This window comes from Parasteatoda tepidariorum, chromosome 10, assembly GCF_043381705.1.
Source record: "Parasteatoda tepidariorum isolate YZ-2023 chromosome 10, CAS_Ptep_4.0, whole genome shotgun sequence".
NCBI lineage: Eukaryota > Metazoa > Arthropoda > Arachnida > Araneae > Theridiidae > Parasteatoda > Parasteatoda tepidariorum.
In genome coordinates this window covers 18,866,604-18,891,134 of record NC_092213.1, presented here as the reverse complement: position 1 = coordinate 18,891,134, position 24,531 = coordinate 18,866,604, and the positions used below count along the sequence as shown (strand labels likewise).

Below are 24,531 nucleotides of genomic sequence, written 5' to 3'. Positions count from 1 at the left end.
TCTGTCTTATTCCAGCGGAAAAAGGATTTTCCCAACCTGTTTGAAATGTGCTGACTATCAGGCCACCCCTGACCATATACTATATTATCTAGGCTTTCCAGACAAGATCTTTTTACAAGACGTGCAAGCAAATTAAATTCTTTAAGACATAGACCTAGCAGTTCAGCTTAACATTTTGTTAATAACAGGTCCCATGCGATGCCACTAAGAACCGCTTTGTTTCTTCATCATTTGTAAATTAGGGTGTTATTGATATTGGACAGGATCATGAAGAGTTGATTTATGCCTGGATATTTTGTAGGTGCATGATCCTTGAAAGAATTGTAATTAACTGACACCTTAAGCTTCCCTTGACTGTTTTTACAGATGAAGAAAACATTGTATAGCATTGCATAAGAACTTAAACGCAGTGGTAAATAAAAGATTAACTCTGTTCCATAAGCATTAATTTTTGTCGATGCTTCAAAACACACAGAAAAGTTTTCAGATTTAAAATCAGCATAACAAACAACATCAGAAAAAATCAGCAATAGGTATACAGCTGGAATATCAATGTAACTTAGCGTGCAGAAACGATATTTTTGCGGATAAATTAATTATTTTTTGTAAATAAGCTACTGGCTGGTAATTTTGAACCTGGTCGATAAAACTGGGTATATATTGAAAAAATGAAAAAAGCTTTGTTTTATTTCTTATTAGAATATTTGCATACAGTATTAAATTATTACAATTATTATTTTACATTCATAAAGTTTTTAAAGTTTTAAAAATCGAGAAGCATGGGTAGTTTTGAATCTAATGAAATTGGGAACTTTTGTTTAATAAGGTTAGTTAATCAAATCAAGAACACAAATCATTTGATCATTATCCTCTGAATTGTTACAACTTTATATGTCCATATTTAACAGAAATGACACTATATGCAATCTATCTGAGATTTTGACCTGTTGCTTAAACTGTAATTCAACATTTTGCACTGCCTTTAATAAAGGATGATTTCAATAATAATAAAAATACATTTTTAGCAATTAGTGTAACTAGTGGGCTGCGCCCCCTGCTCCCTAACTCTCGCCAACCCCCAAAAATTGCTACGCAATCTGATGATCATCAATGCTGAATCACTTAGCATAGCGGCTCAAAGAATGAAATAACGATTCTAAAATTCTCAAAAAAAGAAAAAAACGTGATATATTTACAGATAAGAGTGAAATGTTATATATTTGAATGAAAAATGTGTAAAACTATATTAATGGTCAAGTTTTGGCTCACGAAATATATTTACAAAAAATGACCAAAATAACGACAAGGAAGTTGAAATCCAACTAACTTTCAAAAAGTATATTGAAAAGCTTTTCGAAATTACAATTCATATTTGTCCTCCCACCTCGCAACTTTAAAATTGTAGTTTTTATTTGAAATGAATAAGTTTTTGAATTCAATTTTCATATCTTATTTCAATTTTCTCTGCTTTCTGCATTTAGAAGAAGAAAAAAAAGAAAGAAAGAAAAAAGGAAGAGAAAGAAAGGAAGAGACAGAAAAAAAACAAAACAAAGAAGCAATATCGAAACAGTTAGTTAGGGTCAGACCATATAAACTTTGATCAAAATCGAAGTGTGCTATTTTCAAAAAATTAAAATATTTTGTTCAGCGTAAATATTTTTCTCTATATTAAACTGTAAATTATGACAATTTCGAATTCTGTTATGGTGGTATAATTAGTTAAAAACTTTTAAAAACAACTTTTCTATAGCACGAAGCGAAGAAGATGAAGAAAAAATAGTTAACCAGTTTTTACACATTCTCCTATTTGAATTAACAATTTCCAATTATTCCTTTCAAAAAAAAAAAAAAATCGACTACCCAAACAAGTTTTAATTGTTTTGATATTAACCCGACGAAACACAATACCCCAGACTGGAAATTTCTTTCATCAGTACTACTCTTAATACGAGAACACTTCATTAAATTGAAGCCAAAACTTAATACCCACAGGAAATTAACCACGAACCCAAGAATTCCGGCCGAATTTCTTGATTCGAAAAACTTTTAGGGGGTTCCAGATCGATGCAGCGCATGCGCACCCTCAACCTACGTTCACAGTCTTCCCCCCCCCCTCCCTCATAATTTATATTTTTTTGCCATCTTATTTTCTCCTTTTGACTATTATCAAGAATAATCTCCACGTCCGATCCCCTCATAGCTCTCACTCACGTCTTCTAACACCCCCGAAACTACACTTGTTTTGGTTTTGTTTTTCCCAGTTTACCAGACACGTGCTTCTCACCCCCTCGCCTTACCCCTCCGACTCATCCTCCTCCGTTTGATAGGCGAAATGATATTCCTCGGTATCACGAAGAAGCCTATATAAACGGGGCGACTGCCGGTAGCACTTCACAGAAATAGATTTCCACCAACCTTAAGTTCCACCGAAAAAACAACCTCTTCTCACTGACCATACTTCCCTACGGTAGTCCAACAGCTGAAAATTAATTAATTACCAATGGCTTTTAAAGTAAGCTAATTTTTTAAAAATTTTATTTATTTTTAATTTCAATTATTTTTGCCTATTTTAATAATTTAAAATTATAATTATTATATTTTGTAACTTTTTCCGTGGAATTTACTGAGAAATGATTGTTTGTACGATGCATAAACTAATTGCTATCCTAAATGAACGAAACAAAAATTACAGCATTATATACTCTGGATAAATGTTTTTTTTTTCTTTTTTTTTTAAGAAAGAAAATTAGGAAAACTATTATATGTTAAATTTATCATAGAAGAAATTCCTTGCCAACTTTTTAAAATAATTAATAACTGATACTTTTAAAAGCAAATATATAAATTATTTAATTAAAATTAATTTTTGATGTATTTTATTTTCACTTTAAATTATTAAAATATTTTAAATATTACTCTTATGGTAATTTTTCCGGAATTGTCCAGACATTTTTTTGTTGAATTCACTCTGAAATTATTGTTGGATACACATAATAATCGTGAGTCTAAATAACTGGTAAAAAAATTTTTGTATTATACGAAACAAAAATTTGTATTAATAACTTTATAAATAAGGAAAAGAAAACTATAACAGCTATTTAAATATCAGTACCACCAATAACTATCGTCATGTCAATCTGCAAAACTCGTAAAGCAGTTCATTATGCGAAATTACAAGTGACTGTTTAAAGTAATCTATATTGAAATTTATTTAATTTCAAATTTAGTTATTTTAAAAAATATAATTGTTAAAATAGATTCACCGAACGGCTTTATCTTTATGGATATAAAAACTTCAAGGGAACGTTATGAATTGCACTTATATTAATTACAATATATAGTATATTACTTATACTGATTACAATATATAGTACTTATATTAATTACAATATATTAATTACAATATATAGTACTTATATTACTTACAATATATTAGTTAAAATATATAATCTGAGAGCAAATTAAAGTTTTATCTAACAAAATATTTTTGATTATTAATGAATGCAAAAAGATAACTTTACTAAAAATGTTTGAAATATACAGCAGTGGGAAATAATTCATTTCAATCTGTTTTCAAAGTAAATTAATTTTAGAATTATTTATTTTTAATTATCTAACATTTTAATTTTAGTTTGGAGCATATCTATAAAATGGTTAATTTTCTTATGGAGTTTAGAAACTTTTTTGAAAGGTATACATACATACTAATCACGAGCTTAAATTAAAAAACCTTCAAAAATATGCTAAGTTAAAATTTTCGAATTTTTATTTAATGAAAGACAATAGAGAGAAAATTATAAGAAAATTATATTATCACGAATATCGTCAAATTATATATTTAGCTTAAAAATCCTCTCTATTAAATTGAAAATAATTAACAGCTATGATGATAAATGATTCATAAATAACAATTAGCAGCTGAAAATAATTGATCACCAATCACATACTTCAAAAGGAATTTAAGTTTTTATAAGTCATATATTTAGTTTATTTAAAGGAAATTTCCATAAGTTTAATTTTTTGATATTTGAATTTAAGTTTTAATTAATTTTTAAGAACAGAAATATAAATATATATTATGATTTGTAAAACTTTTGATCATTAAATTTTGAACAGTATGCAGATTGATCGCACTTAAAACGAGTTACACTGTAAAAAATTCCGGATCAAATTACTGTAAGAAGAACCGATACCCTGGATGCATCATCTATAAAACTAATTTTACCATAAAAACCATTTTTCCAGTAAAGTTTTATACCGTATATTTTACAGTAATAATTATTTATCTATAGTGATTCAGGGATTTTACAATGACCACTGTAAAAATTACGGTTTAGCAGATTTTTTCGTTCTTTAACATTTTGTGGTAGAAGTCGCGTAATTTTTTATTTGCAATTTTTTAGAATGCAAAGTTATTTAAACTTAAAACTTTTCATTATTATTTTTTAAAAAAATAAGAGATAAACTTAACCAAAATATTACAATGTAAGATTAAACCAAAAAACGGCATCTTATTGTAAAGTTTACCTCTGACTGATTAAAAGCTAAAAATAATTATTCTCTCAAAGCATTTTAAAAAATAATTTGAAAAGTGTTTTATTTTAATTTTATTTCAAATTTTTTCAAATTTCTACACAATATTTTTACACCTATATCTCGGAATTATCTGTAAGCTTTTACTTTATTTTGAGAAGAACAGTTTGACATTTCGCATGCATATCGCGAACTAAAACACTATTGATTTAAATTTTATAATTAACTAAGCGCGTATATTTGTTTAATTATAGAACGATATAAATGTTACGGTTTATAAAGATAAAACCATTGAATTTGATATAGGTCAAGTTAATACAATAAGACATTAATAGATATCGAAAATTACTCTGTCTTAATTTTATTTTCATTTTATTTCATTTAATTATTTAAGTTATTGCCTGCGTGATTGCACTGGTAAACAAACAACAATAATTTTACTTTAGTTCACAGACATACTTTGACTTTATTACCAGTGATCCACATAGCGAATAGGTTGCTTTTCCTGTTCAGTCCCGTATTTTTTTTTTTTTTTTTTTTTTTTTTTNTTTTTTTTTTTTTTTTTTTTTTTTTTTTTTTTTTTTTTTTTTGTTCGAATCTAACCAAGAAGAATCGAAATTAACCTTCTCTTGTCCGAGCTTTCCATAATGGCAGAAAATGAAATATTAATCATAATTTAGGTCATAAATGCAATAAAATATTTTCTAACATAAATTTAATTAATTGAACTTAATTAATGTATTTTTAATTGTTACATAAAATAATGATATATTTCATTATTTGGCATTTTTTGCCTATTGTAGGATATTTTTAAGTCTATTTCTTCAAATTTTTGTCATGAGACTGAAATACGATATTAATTACACTGAGGAAAAAAAGGTATAGTCAAAACTATCAGAATATGGTCAAATTTATTGAATTTCTGGGAATACCAAAACCTCATTAATTTTTACAGAAGCGCTTTCGTAATGATGTTTTTTTTTAATTAACAATGAAATATGGTTTTATAATATGTGATAAAATTTGGTGAATTTATTAATATATCTTAGAACATAAAAACCATTTATTCGGTTAAAGTTTTGTATTTTTTACTAAAAAGAGCTAAAATTTTGAAAACTGGGATTTTCAGTAAATTGTTAACATATTCACGAAAAAATTACTTATTGAATGGTTAAAACTCCTACATATTTTGGTTTTATTAACCAGTTAAGTACTTTTTTAACCAGTTAAGTTTGTTTTTTTAACAAAAATGTCATTAACATACAGTACGGTAATTTTAGCAGAATTTTTTCTCATAAAAAGTGTCCAAAAGGTTACTTGAAACAAATTTCTTTCTTAAAATTTCGCGTTTTGATTAAAAACTCCGACCAGTGGGAGTAAATCAAATGTTATTTTTAGATGGGCAATCACTTTTTTTCTCACACAAGTAGAAAAAAAAAATCTTGATATAAAAATTCATAAGTAAGAAAATTGTGCCAAATGTTGTCCAATATATTGAAAGATGAGTCCCAAGAAATTAAGTTTCGAGACTAACTTGTCTTCTTCGTACACTTTCGACACGCACTAGACATCGAAAAAAAACATCGAAAACCTCTCATGATAAAACCTACACGAATGAGACTATAATTCATGACTTATGTCTCAGTAGGATTAGGATAGATGTCGATCATGTTAATATTTTTGCACTATTTGTATTCATTTTCTCTGAGATAAAATAAAGTTATTCGTCGTTAAGGTTCGGGGATGATATGTCGTTGAGAATTAAAACAGAAAAGTTTTAAAATCATGATAATAGTTAAGATATCAAAACATACAAGCGAACGTAAATCTTAAAAAATAATGAGTACTCAAAGGGAAAGTTATAATTAAGAAGTAAGAATTACAAAGTTTGAAAAGTAGCAAGTAAAAGTACAAAAAAGAATTATATTCAAATCAAATACACATAAATAAAATTGAAAATTCATTGTAACATACATTTTATTAAAAAAATGTAAGAACGAAAATCAACAAGAGCAAATTAAGTGCATAAAAACAATTTTTAGCTAAAAACTTTTGTTTGTTTGACGTTTCTTTAATAAGCACCACTCGATTAAAATATGTATTAATAAATGAAATTAATAATGTATACGAAATAAATAAAGCTAACATCTTAATAACTTTTGATCTAATTATCGGATTTTCGTAATCTTCTTAGGATGACTTCAATCAAAGGACTAAACTCAAATATGCCTGAATACGTGAACTTTAAGTTAGGAAATAATAGATAAAACGTACTTTCGCGAAATAAATATGCCTTTTTTTCGATTGGATTCTTGACCCTCAAATTATTCGAAGTAGCCGATATTTGGAAAATATGGTTTCAATAGGTTAAGTAGAAAAACGGTCTTTAGTTTGGCCTGCTTAATGGCTATGTTACATTTTGTGTATTTCACCATGTCTCCGGAAATGTTAAAGAAACAAATAACTTTGTCGCACAATTTTCAAAATCTATCGAAAATCTGCGAAAAAATAAGTTTTCATAATCATTTATTATATTTTATTTTTTATCATGTTTTATTCTTATTATACATCAAAGTTTATTTTTATTACGGTCATAGTTTTTAGTTAAATTATTTAATTTCAGATATAAAAATTTTTAAATTACTTTTCATTATGCAATTTTTAACGAAGGAGCTAATCACTGAAATAGTTTCTGAGGAATGAAAATTTGAACATATGACTTTTTGGTTACTATTCGGTGTAAAAAAAGGGAAATTAATATTTAGTGACCTAAGCTTTCGACCGCACTGTTGCCTAATTTTTTTCCTAGACTATACATTTCAGATTGCTGCAACCCCCCATATTTTGAAGATAAGGGTGTTGCACCTCTGATCGTGGGTAATTTATTAAAAAAAAAGAGGTAGTTTATTAAGGTAGTATACCGAAGTTAAAAATAAAAAAAAACTAGGCTTTATGAGCAACGTTATTTGTCCCTGATTTCCTTTGATAAAACGAATCTCTGTATAATTAAAATTAAGCATCGTTAACATTATTACTAAGCCATAATTATTAAGCATCAAAACTGAAATATAGAACTGTTTGTTTGCATGACCGTTTTGCTCTTAACCTTTAAATTCTGGTCAACTTACCACTTAGTTTATTTCAGCTCTTCGTTGCCAAAGTGAGAAAAGAAATTTCATAAGCTTTCAGGCAAAATACGCATTAGTGTTTTATATAATATAGATCAGTCCTCCCTGTAAGTTGTTACCGTTCCCTAGATAATCCTAACTTGAGTCACCATTCCCCGCTGGGAAGCTGTATAGCCTATTTTAAGAATCTATGGTTTAGATCAGTGTTTAACAATTATTTTCGGCTTCGGAACATTAAATAATTTTATTCTTTTGACAGAACATCGACTTTATGTTTATAAAAAAAAGGGCTTATTAGTTGCTGTGAATTTACTAATCAATAAACAAATAAATTACTTGGTAAATATTAAATGTGATGAGCATATGCTGAAAATGAATGATGTAAGCGGAATTATGGTTTTCTAAAAAGAAGTATAAAAAATAGTAATAAGAAGAGCATAATTCTTTGTTCTTGAATTTGATTATTTTATTTTGAATTGAAAACCTCGATAAGAAATATTTTTGGAATTTTTTAAGGCATATTCTTTTCATAATTTATTCAATATATTATTGAAAAAAACTTTTTATTTTTATTTTGCTACTTTTGCTTTTTTCCTAGGCATTTTAGTTACCTAATTTCATACCTGAAATATTAAAGAAATTACGGATTATAGATTGGATATAATATTGTTACTAGTTAACAGTCCTCACTCTCGGAACCCCTGAGATACTCACACGGAACCCTAGGGTTGCACGTGACAACTTTTGGGAACCATTAGTTTAGATAGTATTATTACACTGTAAAAATAATCCCGAACGTTCCTGAATGTATGGGGCAGCTAAGATGTAGTAGCATGTGTAGTTTTCCAAAAGTTTCTTTATATCTCGGTAAGCTTTTGTGGCCCTCGGCTGCCAACAATGTCAACCATTATCTCTCAAAGGGTAGCTCAAGATAGAAGCGAGCTAACATGTCTTATAGACTAGTGAATTGGAATTTAATTGTAGTAATAGTAGCTAAGCTATATGACTCCCTCTCCAGAACTTTATTAGTAAGTAATAGAATGGATATCACTTATTGATTCAGTGCTGCTTTGCTAGACGCCGAGAGAGCTGCATTAAGATCACCCGACTTTGAGTGCTGGTCGCGAGAGCCGTATTAGGATCACGGTTGTGGGAGTGGGGAAACTGGATCCTACCACGTGATTTCCCGGCCAATAAAAATGTAGAGTTAAACGTTTAACGCAACCTTNCAATACTTTTATTATTTTTATGCTAGTGAGAACCAAAACAATATGGAAATGAATGAGGGGAAACTGGATCCCACCACGTGATTTCCCGGCCAATAAAAATGTAGCGTTAAACGTTTAACGCAACCTTGTTGGAAGTCGCATAAGAAGTATAACTTCAATAAAAAATATGCTGGTGAACGAAATTCGGTTACATTAGCCCATTAATATCTAGTATTAATTTTTAGAGATGTTTTAAAAAAATATTCTTTTAGATCACGGGAATTACTTTCTCGATATAAATGCGACATTATGTTGCGAGATTTAAGTATTCATTTGTTTTCAGTTTTACCCAATAGGATAACATATCGAGTTTAATATTAATAACATTAACTTGAAATCTCATCTCATGCCTTTATTCAATATCTAGAAGAAGAGTGTTATTTAAATTATATTAATTACGAGTAATTAGATTAATTAACAAAATAATTTCAATTCAGAAATATAATGTTTTAATAAAAATAGTTTTAAGAATATTTTTTCTTATTATAATTTCACATAATTTCAGGTTTTCATACTTTTTTTCTCGATATTTTGCATTAAATCAGTAAATTTTTAATATAATTCGATTTAAAAGAAAAATTACAAGTGGTATTATAATAATTTTCAAGTTGATTTTGTAGCAACACAACGCTGGTTTATGAAATATTATTCAAAATTGACAGTTCATGATAATTAAGCAACATTTAGAAAAAGAGGCTGAGTCAGAAAATTTTTATATGTCTCATAACTCTATAGTAGTTGATTTCGCAACAACATAACACCGATTCATAAAATATTGTTCAAAATTGACAGTTTATGACAATTATACAACATTTAAAAAAAGAGGTTAAGTCAGAAAAAAAATTAAGTTTTTTTTTCAACAAAAAGACTTTTCTTTTGAAATAAATATTTTGCTATGACTCTAAAAAAAAATTATTTTTAATTGTAACATTTTACTTTAAAACATTTCGGGATTTGTTCTAACTCAGAATTTTATCAAAAATTAACTATCATACAAAAAAAAAATCAAAGTTTTTTAGTAACATTTTAAATAAGCATTAAGTGCTTTATATCATATTCATAATATGCACAATAACAACAACATTTAATTTTTATTGAGCTGCATTTACGTGCCTAGGGTCTTGATATACTATATTCTTATAAAAGGTAATTGACAATAATTTGGTAAAAGTATAGCCTTTACAATTGCGTGAGTAGCATTTTTTGAGAGGAATAACTTAAAATATCTTATTGTTTAATAGAATTTCCATTAGCGTCATTTGTTAATAAAATAAAGTTATTAATAGCATTAAGGTTAAATCATCAGTATTTTAGATTTAAATTTCTCGTTTTTTTCATATATTTATTAGAATAAAATCAAGGCCATTACTTTCTGAAGGTTTTAGTTTCCTTCCTATCATATCATGAGTAATTTTACTAACTCTTTAAATAGATTCAAATATATTAGAAGTTACTCTAAAGGTAATTGTTAGAAATAGAAATTGTGTTATCTTTTTCTTTTTTGTTTGCCATAGTTTGTTTGATCAAACAATTGATAATAAAATCAATTTCTGTTAAATGAAACACTTATAGGTATAATGTCATAGACTCAATCTGACGTTGGCAACGAAAAGCTGAAATAAACTGAGTTTTGCATTAATGAAATGCTAAAAGCGTACTCTTTATAAAAAAAATTAATTGTCTTATATTTTTGTTTTAACTACGTTTAAAATTTAAACAGATAACATAATGATTTAGAGCTTTGAGGATTATAATGATATATTTATAGTTTTAGTGATGCCTCATAATTAAATTAAATAAAATCGTAATGTATATAATTTGAATGAAATGTTTATAAACCTAGAGTTTCTTAGGATAAGTTGCATATTTTAAAAATTTCCTTTTAAAAAGAATGCTATCATACATGCAAAGCTAGGCTAAAATATATAAACGACCAATCAGTAAGCAAAACAATCTGCGAAATCTAGCGATCGCAGAGAGCAGGAGGCGGGATCCCTAAGTATATAATAAAAGCAACATACTCTGAAACCTGCTGGAAAAAAACTATATTTATTTGAAATTTTTATTATGACAAATAAATTATACCTATTTTTTAAATTTTGTATTTATGGAAGCTATATGCTTCTGAAGCTTGGACAATAACGAAACTGGAGTAAAATTGTGTAGCAATATTTGAGAGAAAGATTTTGCGGATTGTACTTGGTGGTGTAATTGTAAGCAATAACTGCAGAAGGAGATTTAACTTTGAACTGTACAAGATTTATAAACAATCCGATATTATTAAATGCATAAAAACAAATAGAATAAATCGGATGGCCCACGTGATTCGAATGAGTGATGACAATACAATAAAGAAGATATTGCTTTTTAGACCCACTGGAACAAGAAAACGGAGAGGGCCGCGATAGAGATGGCCTGAGTCGGGTCTGATTTTCTTGCAATTAATGAAAATAATTGAAGATCGAAGATAAATCGGAAGTCGCTATGGAGAAATTTTCAGAGGAAGGCATCAGCCCACATTGGTCAGTCTGTCCAATTGTGATAATGATGATGGAAGTTAATAGATCCTCTTAGCGCCCGTTTCTTAACTAATCTATTGTAAGGAAGTTTATTTTAAATGCCTATTTTAAAATGAATAAGAATGGTGCAAGGGAGATACCAAAATTAAAGTCACCTTTAAAAAATTTATTTATTTTTCTATAATGTTTACATCATTTCCTCTAAAATGGTAAACGTTTGCTTATGTAGCTACAAAATCGCTAGAGAAGCAATTGCGATTTTTGTATTTTCTTGATTGTGATGCCTGTGTTGTTCTCATTTATATGATGGAGGTAAATTCACTGCGAGGTATTTATGAGTCATGATTTTTGACACATTGCGCTTCCTACGACATAAGGATCTATTGCAGAGAATTGAACAAAATTACTTCAATAAAAAGAATTATTGCTTTAAATTTTAGAGATATTATAAGACACATTATGGCCATTAAGATATCAAAATCATAAGAAAATACTCCCTTAATGTGACGTAGAGATGTTTTATTAACGGTCTGACCAATGGGTTGTAACCCCAATCCTAACGCCAAGAATTCAAAATTAAAAGTAATTGAATTGTTCCCAATAGATAGTTAGGAGCATGAGAAGAAATCCATAGTTGACAATTTAACGACAGTTAAATTCACCAAAAACAAAGCACAACCCCCGTAATTTATATTAAATTCGAAATAATTTGGTTATAGCTTTATCGCCAAAAAGACTATGAAATTTAATATAATCCAGTAACTGAAACATTTTTGTGGTAAGAGAAATAAAATAAATTAAGGAATAAAGAGTTAAAAATAGATTTTGATGTTAAATTTAGTCCCGACAGTGAATTAATGAGTTTTACATTTGTATCTTATTTGATTTAAGAGTTCATTGAGAGTTAAAAAGAGAATAAAATATTTATATTTACTTTTTATAAAATGCAATAAAAAATTAAATAATTGGTATAATTTAATTAAAATTAAATTAAGAATGATTAAAAAAATTAAATTTAAGAAATTAAAAAAATTTTAAAGCATAGAAAACGTGTATGGCATCACATTAATGTATTAACTTGTGAAGTGAAATCAATTAAAAAAATGTGCCTCGCAGTTGAGAAATATCTTACCTATAATGAAAATAAAGTGAAATAATATATTTTCACTTTATCTTTAATAATTAAATTAAATAGGATAAAAATAATTGCTCAAATGATAAAAAGTATGTTAGTTACATACATTTAAACCACATCATTGTAAACAAATGTTAATATGTTATTTTCAGATTATTATTTTTTTTTTGCTCTCTTTGTTTCAAAATATCTTTAGTTCGTTCCTTCTTTCTAAATTTTTATGTTTCAAATACAACCAATTAGTAAAAATAATATCTAATGCTTTGTTATTCTAATAAATTTATAATGAAAGTAAGGAGAAATAATATTTTTCACTTTATCTTTAGGAATTAAATTAAATAAGATACAAATAATTGCTCAAATGATAAAAACTACTTTAAACTGTTAGTTACATATATTTAAATCACATCATTGTAAACTATAAAATATGTTGTATAATATCTTCTTTCCAGGTTTGTTTGAACTCTTTGTTTTAAAATATGCTCGTTCTTTCTTTCTAAATTTTCCTTTTTTTATTCCCACATTCTTTCCTCGAACGAAAAAGTCTTAAATGACTTAAGCCTTACTTCACTAAAACAATTGGGATGGGACAACAGTTTAAGAGAGCAACTCTCGTAAAAAAAATTATGACTTTCTTTGAATTTCTATTCGTATGGTATGCTGTTGGTTATAAAAATAATTCTAAAATATTTTTCAAAATTTATTGTTAGGATTTTGGTTTCGGAAGGAATTTAAATAAGGATTTTTGAAATAAAATGCATAGATAAAGCTTAACTCATCATCTCCTTTGTTCACTTGTATGAATATTAAATAGCTTCTTCATAAATGTATGAATTGAAATTGATATAAAGAGCAAAGATGCAGTGTATATGCTACTGGCAATGTAGGAAATGCCAGTATTGTAATACAAGTGGTTTTTTGCTGACTATGAAAAATGAGAAATATTATATACATTACCTAACCGTTATATACAATGAAAAGGCTGAATCGCTGAAAGGCTGAATGAAAGTTGAGAATCACAGAGAAAGAAACAGCTAATTGTAATTTTTTTTATCGCTATTTTATTTATTTTATTTACTTTTTTCATTTTATTTCTTAGTATCTAAGTTGAGGAACAAAGAAAAATAACATTTTCCTTATTGAATAAATCAATACTTTTGTGAAACACAAAATTTGTTCTAGCCTGCTCTTGTAATTAATAATAATGTTTGAATATTCAATACATCAGTGTGGGAAATATCGGGCAACGTTCCACTCATCTCTGTTAATCTATTACCCTGGTTTGTCAAGATATTATTAATTATGCATGGTGATTATTAAAGTCCTATGTCTTTCATAAGCAAAATGAAGTATGAACCTACACTCCTAAAATTTTCAGTTCAAAATTATGGTAAAATAAGCGGCTGTAGTCTGTCCATCTTAATTGCCAAACGGTTATGGTTAGGAACATTTCCTTACTTTTACGGTTTTGAAACCGTTTTACAGCTAATATCGCTAAAGAACCGTGAATATGAAACTATATGGCTATGTAACCATTTACAACTAGCATAGTTTCAAAACTTTAAAAATTTAATTTAATTTAACATAGGAGTTAGGTTATGTTATGCTCTTCCTTGGGTAATGGACATATAGGTTGTGGCTGTTAAATGAAACGTAGAGTAAGGCTTAATTTGTTTGTCTGGTGGAATGGAAGAAATATTGTGGTTTCAGCTTAATAATTTTCATTTTAATTTTTGTATCTAATAGGAATTTAATCTACTTTTGAATATTGATTCTACCGGTATTATCTGCAAATATTTTGTTATTGTGTTGGGAAAAAAATTTTTTTGATGTTTTGTTTGGCTGATTTACTTTTTCAAAAGAGTTACAAATATTTTAGTGTTATGTAGTTCGATACATAGAAAAGCAAGTAGTATGAATTATAGTTTTAAAACACACGCCTATTTCTCGCAGATAGGTCAAACACGCTAGATAATTTTATTCTTTGAAATACGGAATAAACGGAAATAACAAATAAGGACAATGTGTCATGGATATTTAGATTTTTGTTTCTCTTTATCTGTTTTCTATAGACTTGTTCAATTTTTCCTTGTTTTCAGGTTCACGCTAAGCAAAGTATAAATCAATAAATATTAAATCCAAATTCATATTCAGTCGCATTAATTAAAAACAAATAAGTAAACAATCAATTATTCTTTTAAAAAAAACGTTGCTGTAACCTTTAGTTTGTAACAATTTGAATCGTAGAACGTTTTAAAAGACTGAAATAAATGAATTCTTTTAACTGTTTTTATAAGGCAATCTGTGAAAAGGAGAAATTAATGAACGTAGACAATCTCGAAAATGTTAAAATTTACATATTTGTTGTGTATCGGGCAATGGCACTATACCATAAAAATGGCTTCTTTCTCTCTCTCTATATATATATTCTCTATATATTCCATATATATANTATATATATATATAGAGAGAGAGAGAGAGAGTCATTTTTCAGTATATACTTACCCGATATTCCTTACAGCAATGTGTTTCCAAATATATTCTAGTTTCCTAACATCTTATCTAGTATCATATTATTAATATCAAGGGAATTAATACGAGTTCAGACATTTTCGGATATCTATATGCACGTTCATACTCGCCGAAGATTATTAACATTTATTGCAACACATCAATTTATTCTAATTGAAGAGCTTCTAAGCGAGTTCAAGTAATATCAAAAATAGTACGAAAAGAAGCAATGCTATAGGGCAAAACTGGCCATTGGTCAGTTGTAGCATTGTTAATAGTGGTCACTTGTAAAATTAAGAAAAACTTTTGAAAGCAAACATGAAATAAAGTAATTTTCAGAACATTTTGGAAATAGTCTTAATATTTCCATAATTACTTAAATAGCAACAAAATACACATGGTGAGAATAATTATAACTGTCGTTGAACTGCCGACCCAATTTTGGGGTTACGACTACTAATGTTCAACTCAGTAGCCTTGTAATATTGAACCCAATCCGGAAGACAAGGGAACTCGTAAATCAAGTATTGGGTGAAATTTGCAATCGCGGAGCACTTTTTGAAGGAACTAACCCACATTTGCGTTACACGGAGAGGAAAACCATGAACACCTCCCACGGTTAAACTGACTGTTAGAGGACTCTAACCCATGATCCGTCTATCACAGAGGATATTTCATATCAGCATTGTGGTTGGTGCAAGCCATATGTGGAATTCGCATCGATCAGCCATCTGTGGGATTCGAACCCGGTTCACCTCATTGGAAGACGAACTCTCTGTCTCCTGAGCCATCACGGCTCAGGGGATAGCCATTTTGTAACCGTTTGATGGAACTAACCATCATTTGCGTTACATGGTGAGGAAAAGGGGATAGCCATTGACGAAAAAAGTGACGACTGGCAAACAGTTTTTGAATCTCCATTTGCTTTATTTAGTAGTCCTGTAGCGTTTTGCCCTTTGTACAGTACCCCAAAATTATTTTCTATTCACAATATCTGTTAAAAATGTCATTATTAAAAATTTTCGTGAGAAAATACAAGTAAAAAAAAAATACTGTGACGCAATGGTGAAAAAAGAAGATGCATATCTAATGTTCGGTGATGTTTTCATAAATTTATCAGATAAATCTTAAACATTAAGCTTTACAAATTTGAGCTTTGATGTCCTTCGTTTAATTATGTAAACACATCATCTATCTCCATTAAGGGCGTTGTTTTTTCTTAATTACTTATCTTCAATTCACGGTCATTCTCCATCTTTCACAATGAGAGACTAAAGGTTACAAAAGCAACGTGAAAATATTGAGCTGTTTAAATTGTGTATTTATCCACTTCACAAAATTTAAATAAACTTAAATTATCTTACGAATTTCATTAGTGAAAACTCATTAGTTTAAATTTTATGAAACAAAGACTTTAAGAAAAATTAAATATGTATTCAACAAAAATTTTTTTCTTCTTATTTGCAATCGCGATGCAGTATGATACCTAAGCAAAACTTTGGCAGACAAGAAAGTACTCCTTCCACACACGTAAAAGATAAGTAAAAATTAATTTCTGTTGTTTGAGTACTTTTAAAAATACTTCAATATCACTATTTTTTCCAATCACTTTTTCAATTTATGGAGAATAGGTTAAAAATAAATGAGAGTAACAATTTGGTAGTTTCTATTCTACGAATTTCGGCTGGTGAGAAACGTATTTTTTTAAAAATACTTCAGTATCGCTATTTTTTCCAATCACTTTTTCCATTTATGGAGAATAGGTTAAAAATAAATGAGAGTAACAATTTAATAGTTTCTATTCTAGGAATTTCGGCTGGAGAGAAACGTATTTTTTAAAAAATACTTCAGTATCGCTATTTTTTCCAATCACTTTTTCAATTCATGGAGAATAGCTTAAAAATAAATGAGAGTAACAATTTGGTAGTTTCTATTCTACGAATTTCGGCTGGAGAGAAACGTATTTTTTTAAAAATACTTCAGTATCGCTATTTTTTCAATCACTTTTTCAATTTATTTCACTGCATACTTTAAAAGATTTAAAAATTTGCATACCGTATACTTCAAAGACTTTTTGGCTATTTTTTAAGATAAAAAATAAAGGTTAATAAGTAATTTTAAAAATTCATTTTTTACATAATTTAATATTTGAACAGTAGTGGCTCAAGGGATAGAGCGCTTGCCTCCCAATGAGGTGACCGGGGTTCGAATCACAGCGATGGCTGGTCATTACAAATTTGGCATATGGCTCACACCAACCACAGTGCTTACGAAAAATATCCTCAGGGATCTACGGATCATGGATTAAGAGTCCCCTTGCCGTCGGACTAAGCGTGGGAGGATTATGCGGTTTTTCTCTCCGTGTAACGCGAATGCGGGTTAGTTCCCTCAAAAAGTCCATCGCGAAGGCAAATTTTTTCTCAATACTTGATCCTGTATTTCGCTTGTCTTCTGGATTGGGTTCAAAATTGCAAGGCTATGGAGTTGAACATTGGTAGTCTTCAACTCAAAATAGAATCGGCTGTTCAATGACCGATGGTTTTAAAATAAAATAATTTGACAATTGTGATACAAAAACAAGTTTTATAATTATGTGATAAAATTATTTGATATATTAATCAGTTTCAGTGATAAGGAGAAAAACGCGAAAAGGGAAATTAACCCGCCGGTGAATAAACCCTTCAACCCTTTTCATAATTGGGACTTTTTTTCTTTATGCTATTAATAACATCACCATATTTTCCAGATTCCTGCTACCCCCCCTCCCATAACTTGAGGGTCAAATATCCAAATTTGCATGTGCAGAAGTACTTTGATTTAAATTTTAACTGTTTTCAAGTGATATATTGTCTAATATTATCTAAGTTCTCTACACGGTGACCAATAAGTTCTCACTTTTTTTAAAACCTCGGTAGGGCATTGATCTTACTTCATTTTCAATGAAAACTAACGAGACTTAGCCTCTAAACAATCACAGACGAAGCGTTTTGATAAGGCAGGACATAATACTGGCTCTCAGGGACGTTATCAATAAAAATTGACCATATTCTATCATTTTGAGGATTGAAACTTTGATGTAAAACAAATAGTTTCTCATTTTAAGGAACTAACTCATCCCCAACTTGCTGTGCAAGAATTTCTTCCACCCTCTACTTCTTTAACTTAAGCAGACTCTGAAAGTCCGTGAATTTTGCTATTTCTATGAGCTTTATACCCCTTTTTATGGATATGGATATGAAATAGCTGAAGCAATGTAAAGGACCTTCGGTCCTACATAGTGTCTTATTGATTTATATTGATTTATTTTCTATGTCCATAAAACGATAACCAACCTAACAAAATGAATCGAAACAAACACTTAACCTAACAAAGTTAATCCAATCAACTACTTAACTTATAACTAATTATTTGACACGACTTTAAATTATTACTTAAGACAACCTAACAAAACGAATTGTTGTAGATGACTATAGTGTTGCCAATTTAGAGAGAGAAATCCCCGCGTTTTTTTGTGCCACGTAAGAGAAATAAATGTGTTGATTGATCAGTGATCCTTAAAAACAAAAATACGTATTTCGTAATAAATATCCAAAGCTGTGTAAATACGATAATATACATGGCTTACGCTATATTCTATTCAGTCGCATGCCCTTAGTAACGAGCAAAAAGCGTGAAAACTACTTTAATCGTAAATAAAGGCAACAGATACAAGGAGTCAACAACTTATCATCAGCCTCTCAACAGCTTGAGCTATGTTTGTAGTCAAATCTTGTCAACAGTTTTCTTTAACCCGGAGAAATTTTTAGCCAAAAATTTTTCTTATTCCTTCCTCTCTCTCTGTTCTTTCCAGTGAATAACAAATGAATTACTCAATTTTTCCCACGGATATTTACGTTTCAGCTCGCGGCATCATCGCACTATCATCTCGATAAGCAAACTTTTCGTCAAGTTCCGATAAACGATTCCGCGGCTCAACTATGGAAAACATTGCGAAAGAAAAACATGACATTTAAAGTAACCCGATAGCAACTTTTAAAAACGTATTCTTTTTTAAACGGTTCGTACTTCACGAGATCACGTGATTACTGCTTTTAGCTCGTAATCTTGAACCTAACCTAGAAAGGGAAAATTGAATTTAGAATTAGGGTTCAAATAGACGTGATGAAGGAGGTTTTTGTTCTTCACTTTCAGTTAATGAGTAAATATATCTGTGAACTATCAGTGTTTCTGCTATTAACTATTTCGCAATATCCTAGTAAATATGTCTAAGCGAACGAACCGTAAAGTTTTAATGTGTTTTGAAAACAAAAAGATCAAAACATTTAGCTTTTTAATTCAAATACAAAAAACAAAAAAACTAAAGTACAAAAGAACTTTTTGTTGGAAAAAAACATGTTTCAAAAGCTGGAATGATGATTTGAAGAAGTTGTGAAAGTAAAGTTACACTACTTTCTTTTTTTTGGGGGGGGGGGGATTTTAGAAAAACATTTAAGCTATATAAACAAGAAACAAGGCTATTTAAACAAGGAAACATATAAACAAGAGAATAGCTACAACTGGTATGCCAATAACATTTATTGCCTAAGTTTTCGATAAAATTACAAGACTCCTTTAAATTAAGAGCTATGTACAAAAATAATACATTATAGCCGTTCAAAATTTCAAATTTAAAGATTATACTGTAAAATATTTTATTCTTAATATAAATTTTCTGAGAACGCGCATTCATTTTTGATATTATAAAGTAACGGATTTTTCCCATTAAATTACTTACTAAAAACAATTACCTTTATTGACGTTAGTAAAAAAACAAGTTTCAAATATTTTAAAGGAGCTATCTTTCTATCCTTTTCTTAAGTAATCTTTTTAAAATAAAATTTTAGACATCACCAAAAAGATGATTTGATGGTTTTCTATCAACTAAATGCTCCTAAAAATAAATAACGTACTATTTGTAACCTTTTATATTATTTCTGACTCAATGTACAAAGCGATATAATCCTGTAATACAATCCATATTTAACTTGCAATTAGGAATAAATTTTAATTTTATTTGTTAATTTTTGTGAATATTTTTAATTTTAATGCATAAAAAATTTGATTTTGGGACGGAAACTAGTTAGAGAAATGTAAAAATATTACGCTTCTTTTCTAAGATTTGAAACGGGGATTCGGAACATAAGAACACTTAAAGAAATTTTATGTAAGCTATAAGCTAAAAAGAATTTCTAAGACATTTATAAAGAATATCATTCATTATGTTATTCAATTATGTGAAAATATTTAAAGATTATTAGCTTTAAATAAATACTCAGTTAATGTAGTATCTATTTATCAGTAGCAATGTTTTTGATGATAACTTTATAAAAATTCTAGTTATATTAAGAATGTTTTTTTCTATTATTTTTTTAGAGTTTATGTCTGGGTGTGGCAATAGTCTGCAGCATTGTATTTGTAAACGCAATACCAAGGCATCACAATATTCAAAAGCGAAGTATAAAGCTATGTGGTAGCATGCTTGTTGATGCCCTTGCAACAGTTTGCCAAAATGAATACTATGATCCAGCAGGCAGGCAATTGCTCACAAAGAAAAGAAATTATGCATACGTAGCAGGTAGGTCAAACAATGTTATCTGTATATTAACCAATGCTTAGAAAAATAGAATAAAATATCGATAATCCAAAACTCTTAAATCCAAAAAACTACAAAAATTAACGGGATCGATTTCAAAACGTTTTTTCTTTTCTCCAATTTGAACAAAAGAAAAAGAAATTGTAATTTCATTTTAAAAGATTTTATTCAGTTTGAAAGATGTGAATTACTACACTACAAAAAATGTCTTTATATAAAACACATTATTACTTATTAAATAAGGAAAGGGATATTAATAACTTTAACACTTCGCTTAGGTTCAAAGAGCTGATTGTGGAGAAATAAAAAGTCATACGTACCTTTAAAAAATATATAAGACGATTTTTTATGTGTTCATATTTTTTTATTCGTATTTTTTTTAATGAATATAACTCCAAAAACATCTTCAAAAATACCTAACACCAAAGGTGTGCACCGACCAATATAATATTATTTTTATTTGAATCACCAATTTGACAATTTTCTTGTGGTTAGCTAATTGGGAAATAATGACATTTGTGGCTTGTCATTATTTCCCAATTAGCTTTTCCTAGATACATATCAGCGAATTTTTGAAATTAACTATGAAATTTCTACATCACAATATTTGTAGAAAAATTTTAATGGCTTTGATATCAAGGAAACATATATTTTTGTTAAAATGGAGCACAACAACCGAAAATTTTGTATTTTTAATGTTATAGTAGAAATTAAAAAGTGTTACATGTAAATTATTGCGATGTAAAAATTGTCATCGAATTTTACAAAAAAATAACATGTTTTCCACATTTTATTTTTAAAATAAATCCAAAAATTTTACATAATAACATAGTATAACGTTGATACTTCAACATACCTATCATTTTTAAAAGTAATCAGGGCAAAAAAAAATAGTGAAGCAACAAATTCTGATTGATTTCTTATAATTTGTGGAAATTATTATGATTGTTAGTAAGTGTCCGATAATGTAACTTAAATCCAGAGTGTTGGGTGCAGATTCTTCATTTGAAAATATAAATTTTATGTTTAGAACTTAGGCTTACTTTTAAGTTCAATTTTAAGGCTTTCTTGTGTTTACCTAATTATTTTGACAACGAGCTGTTAAATCCTATATCCATACTTATAAGTGATAGCTTAGACTTATTTTTTTATCACTTAAAATAATTCTGATTACTAAATCAAGTGAATAACAATGTGGAGTTTTGTTATCCGTTTAAAACAGTGGTTTAGATTTGCAAACGCGATAATCCGGCCAGGTTGAGTTTAATTTATGAATTGTTCAAGTATCAGTTAAGAATTTTACAATAACTGTAGAACATTACGAAATGACATGATTTGACATGCAAATTACCAATTACCTTCATAAAAAATAAAAAAATAATTTGACCGTATTCTTATTACATTTTGTTTTATTTTTTCTTTACTGCAGAAAACTATCCTGGTTATGGTGATGGATCTCTAACAGAATTCGAAGGATTCGTCGATCCACAAACTGCTTTGGATTTTCTCGGACAACCCAGAAGCACCAGAGGAGTTGCGGATGAATGCTGCAGAAAATCTTGCAGTTTCAGCCAGTTGCTGTCATACTGCAATCATTCGGGTTTCAAATAAACTGTACGATCTTCACGCGATGTGCTACCCGCGAATTATAATGATCAGTAGTTGGGTTGGATGTTCCTCTCTAACTACTTCAACAACAGCCGTGATTGTGTTTCTCATTATAGAAACAATGGATTCCTGGTTTATGATAATCCGGAATTCAGTGTTTTCGCTAAAGAATGAGAAAAGATGGGGGAAATTTATGCGGGTAAACGATAAATTGTATTATGACATTCAGTATTTCTAGAGATGGAAATTAAAAAAAAAAATATGATTTATTTTTCAATTCTTAGACCAAGAAAAAATTCGATCAAAATTTTTAAATTTAAAAATAGTACAATTTTTTCTGTCCTAATATTCGGTGCTTCGTATAAAGTGCCTTAATGTAGGAAAAAAATTAAAGAACCAAACCAAAACGTGTTCATAAGTTTTTGTTCTGTTTTGTTTATTTTATGGATGGTGTCCATAGAAAGTCTATTTTGAGTAGGTATCGGTGATTGTTTCATTACCATGCAGTATTATCATCAGCGATTTTGAGAATTTAATAATTGTTAACAAAAAAAAAATTGAGATTGCGTTTGAGATTTTTAGAAAAAAAAATCTTAAAATTAATAGTAAATATTATATAGTACACGCAAGCCAGCTCAACTACTGAACATTACCCACTGATTATAAATATTTGATGATGCATTCATTTTTCATGATGCATAAATCTTTGTACCTGGGATTTGAAGAATATTTAAAATTTCTTTCATCTCATCAAAGACTATGACCACCTATTATAAATTCAGAGTGTTTTGAATCGTCTGTTCGACTCTTGTGTGATTTATTGTGTTTTCTTCACAGCACTTCAATTTTTAAATTAAACTGCACATCTTAATATGTAGATATTTTGTCATGCTTTCCATTAAATATGTTTATCATCACTTTTGGTGTTCGTATTATTTCACAAAATATGACGTATTAGGATGAAACTATTATACAGTTTATGACTTAAACTTTAAACTGCAATCTATTGAGCTGTCAAACTAACTTTAAACTGCAATCCATTGAGTTGTCAAACTAACTTTAAACTGCAATCTATTGAGCTGTCAAACTAACTTTAAACTGCAATCTATTGAGCTGTCAGATTAAGTTCCATCCGGGCTTTTTTTTAATTGTCAAAAATTAGTACAAAATTTATTTATTTTTTTTAAATTAATATTTCGTGTCTCATTAAATGTTTTTGGCATAATATTTTTTTTTAATCATTCGAGAAAAAAAATATTTTGTTCCGGTGGGAATATTTTTTTTTCCCGAGTTAATTTTTAGATCACTCATTAAAATAGAATGCATAGTTTTTTAAAAAAAAGAACATTTTGAAACCTCATCCTTTCACTTTCAATCAAAGTTTTAAGCTGCTCGTAAAATTTGCAGTGTGTATGGAGAGGATGGGCACACTAGCCAGACATTTTTATTTTATAACCGTCTTTGAACAACCGACCAATTTCGGGTTTACGATTACTAATGTTCAACGCCGTTGCCTTGTAATTTTGAACCCTATCCAGAAGACAAGGGAACCCCTGAATCAAGCATTAGGCGAAGTTTGCCTTCTTAGAGGGCTTTCGGATGGAACTAACCAGCATTAGCGGTATATGAGAGGAAAAGCATTGCGTTATTTGAGAGAATTACTTTCCTTAAAAAAGAAAGTAATTTTACATAGCAAAATACCAATTTAGAGCGAAGCCTATGATATAGGTCCTGAGAAATCTTAATTTAAGAAAGTCGCACTTTTTTTATTTCACATAATTTCTCCCAAATGTCAGATTTTACAGTGCAAGTAACTATAATAACTGGCATTACATTAATTGTATTATTTAAATAATAAATCTGGTAAAAATTTATAAACTTTTCAATATATATCTGGGAAAACATAAATATTTTTTCAGATGTTGGTCTGTTATACGTAAAAATTATCTTTTATTTTATTTAAATCTTAGAAGCATTTAAATTTTATCAAAGTAATACTTCGAAATTCCTATTAAATGAAATATATTAATTTTATTATAATATACGCATTATCTAATAACATATTTTTATAACTGCATTTGAAAAACACGATCATTTTTATTTGTCTGCCACAACAACATATTTTGATCATAACTATTTAAAAAATTTATTTTATTAATTTTAAATACAGATAAATGGTTTCTATTGACAGATGTTA

At 28.6% G+C, this 24,531-nt stretch overlaps 1 protein-coding gene across 1 annotated transcript; it reads left to right on the top strand.

Moving 5' to 3' along the window:
• The first annotated feature begins 2,152 nt into the window (after positions 1-2,152).
• LOC107448973 (bombyxin A-1 homolog) lies at positions 2,153-23,251 on the top strand. The gene is made up of 3 exons (XM_016064355.4): positions 2,153-2,512; positions 20,507-20,708; positions 22,156-23,251. Exons 1-3 carry the CDS (start codon positions 2,501-2,503, stop codon positions 22,335-22,337), a joined length of 396 nt encoding a protein of 131 aa, XP_015919841.2. The 5' UTR covers positions 2,153-2,500; the 3' UTR covers positions 22,338-23,251.
• The last annotated feature ends 1,280 nt before the right edge of the window (positions 23,252-24,531 follow it).

What these genes read in the sequence shown, in the direction of transcription:
- LOC107448973 (XM_016064355.4), top strand. An exon ending in AAATTATGCATACGTAGCAG is followed by an intron (nt 20,709 to 22,155) that starts GTAGGTCAAACA and finishes TCTTTACTGCAG; the next exon opens with AAAACTATCCTGGTTATGGT.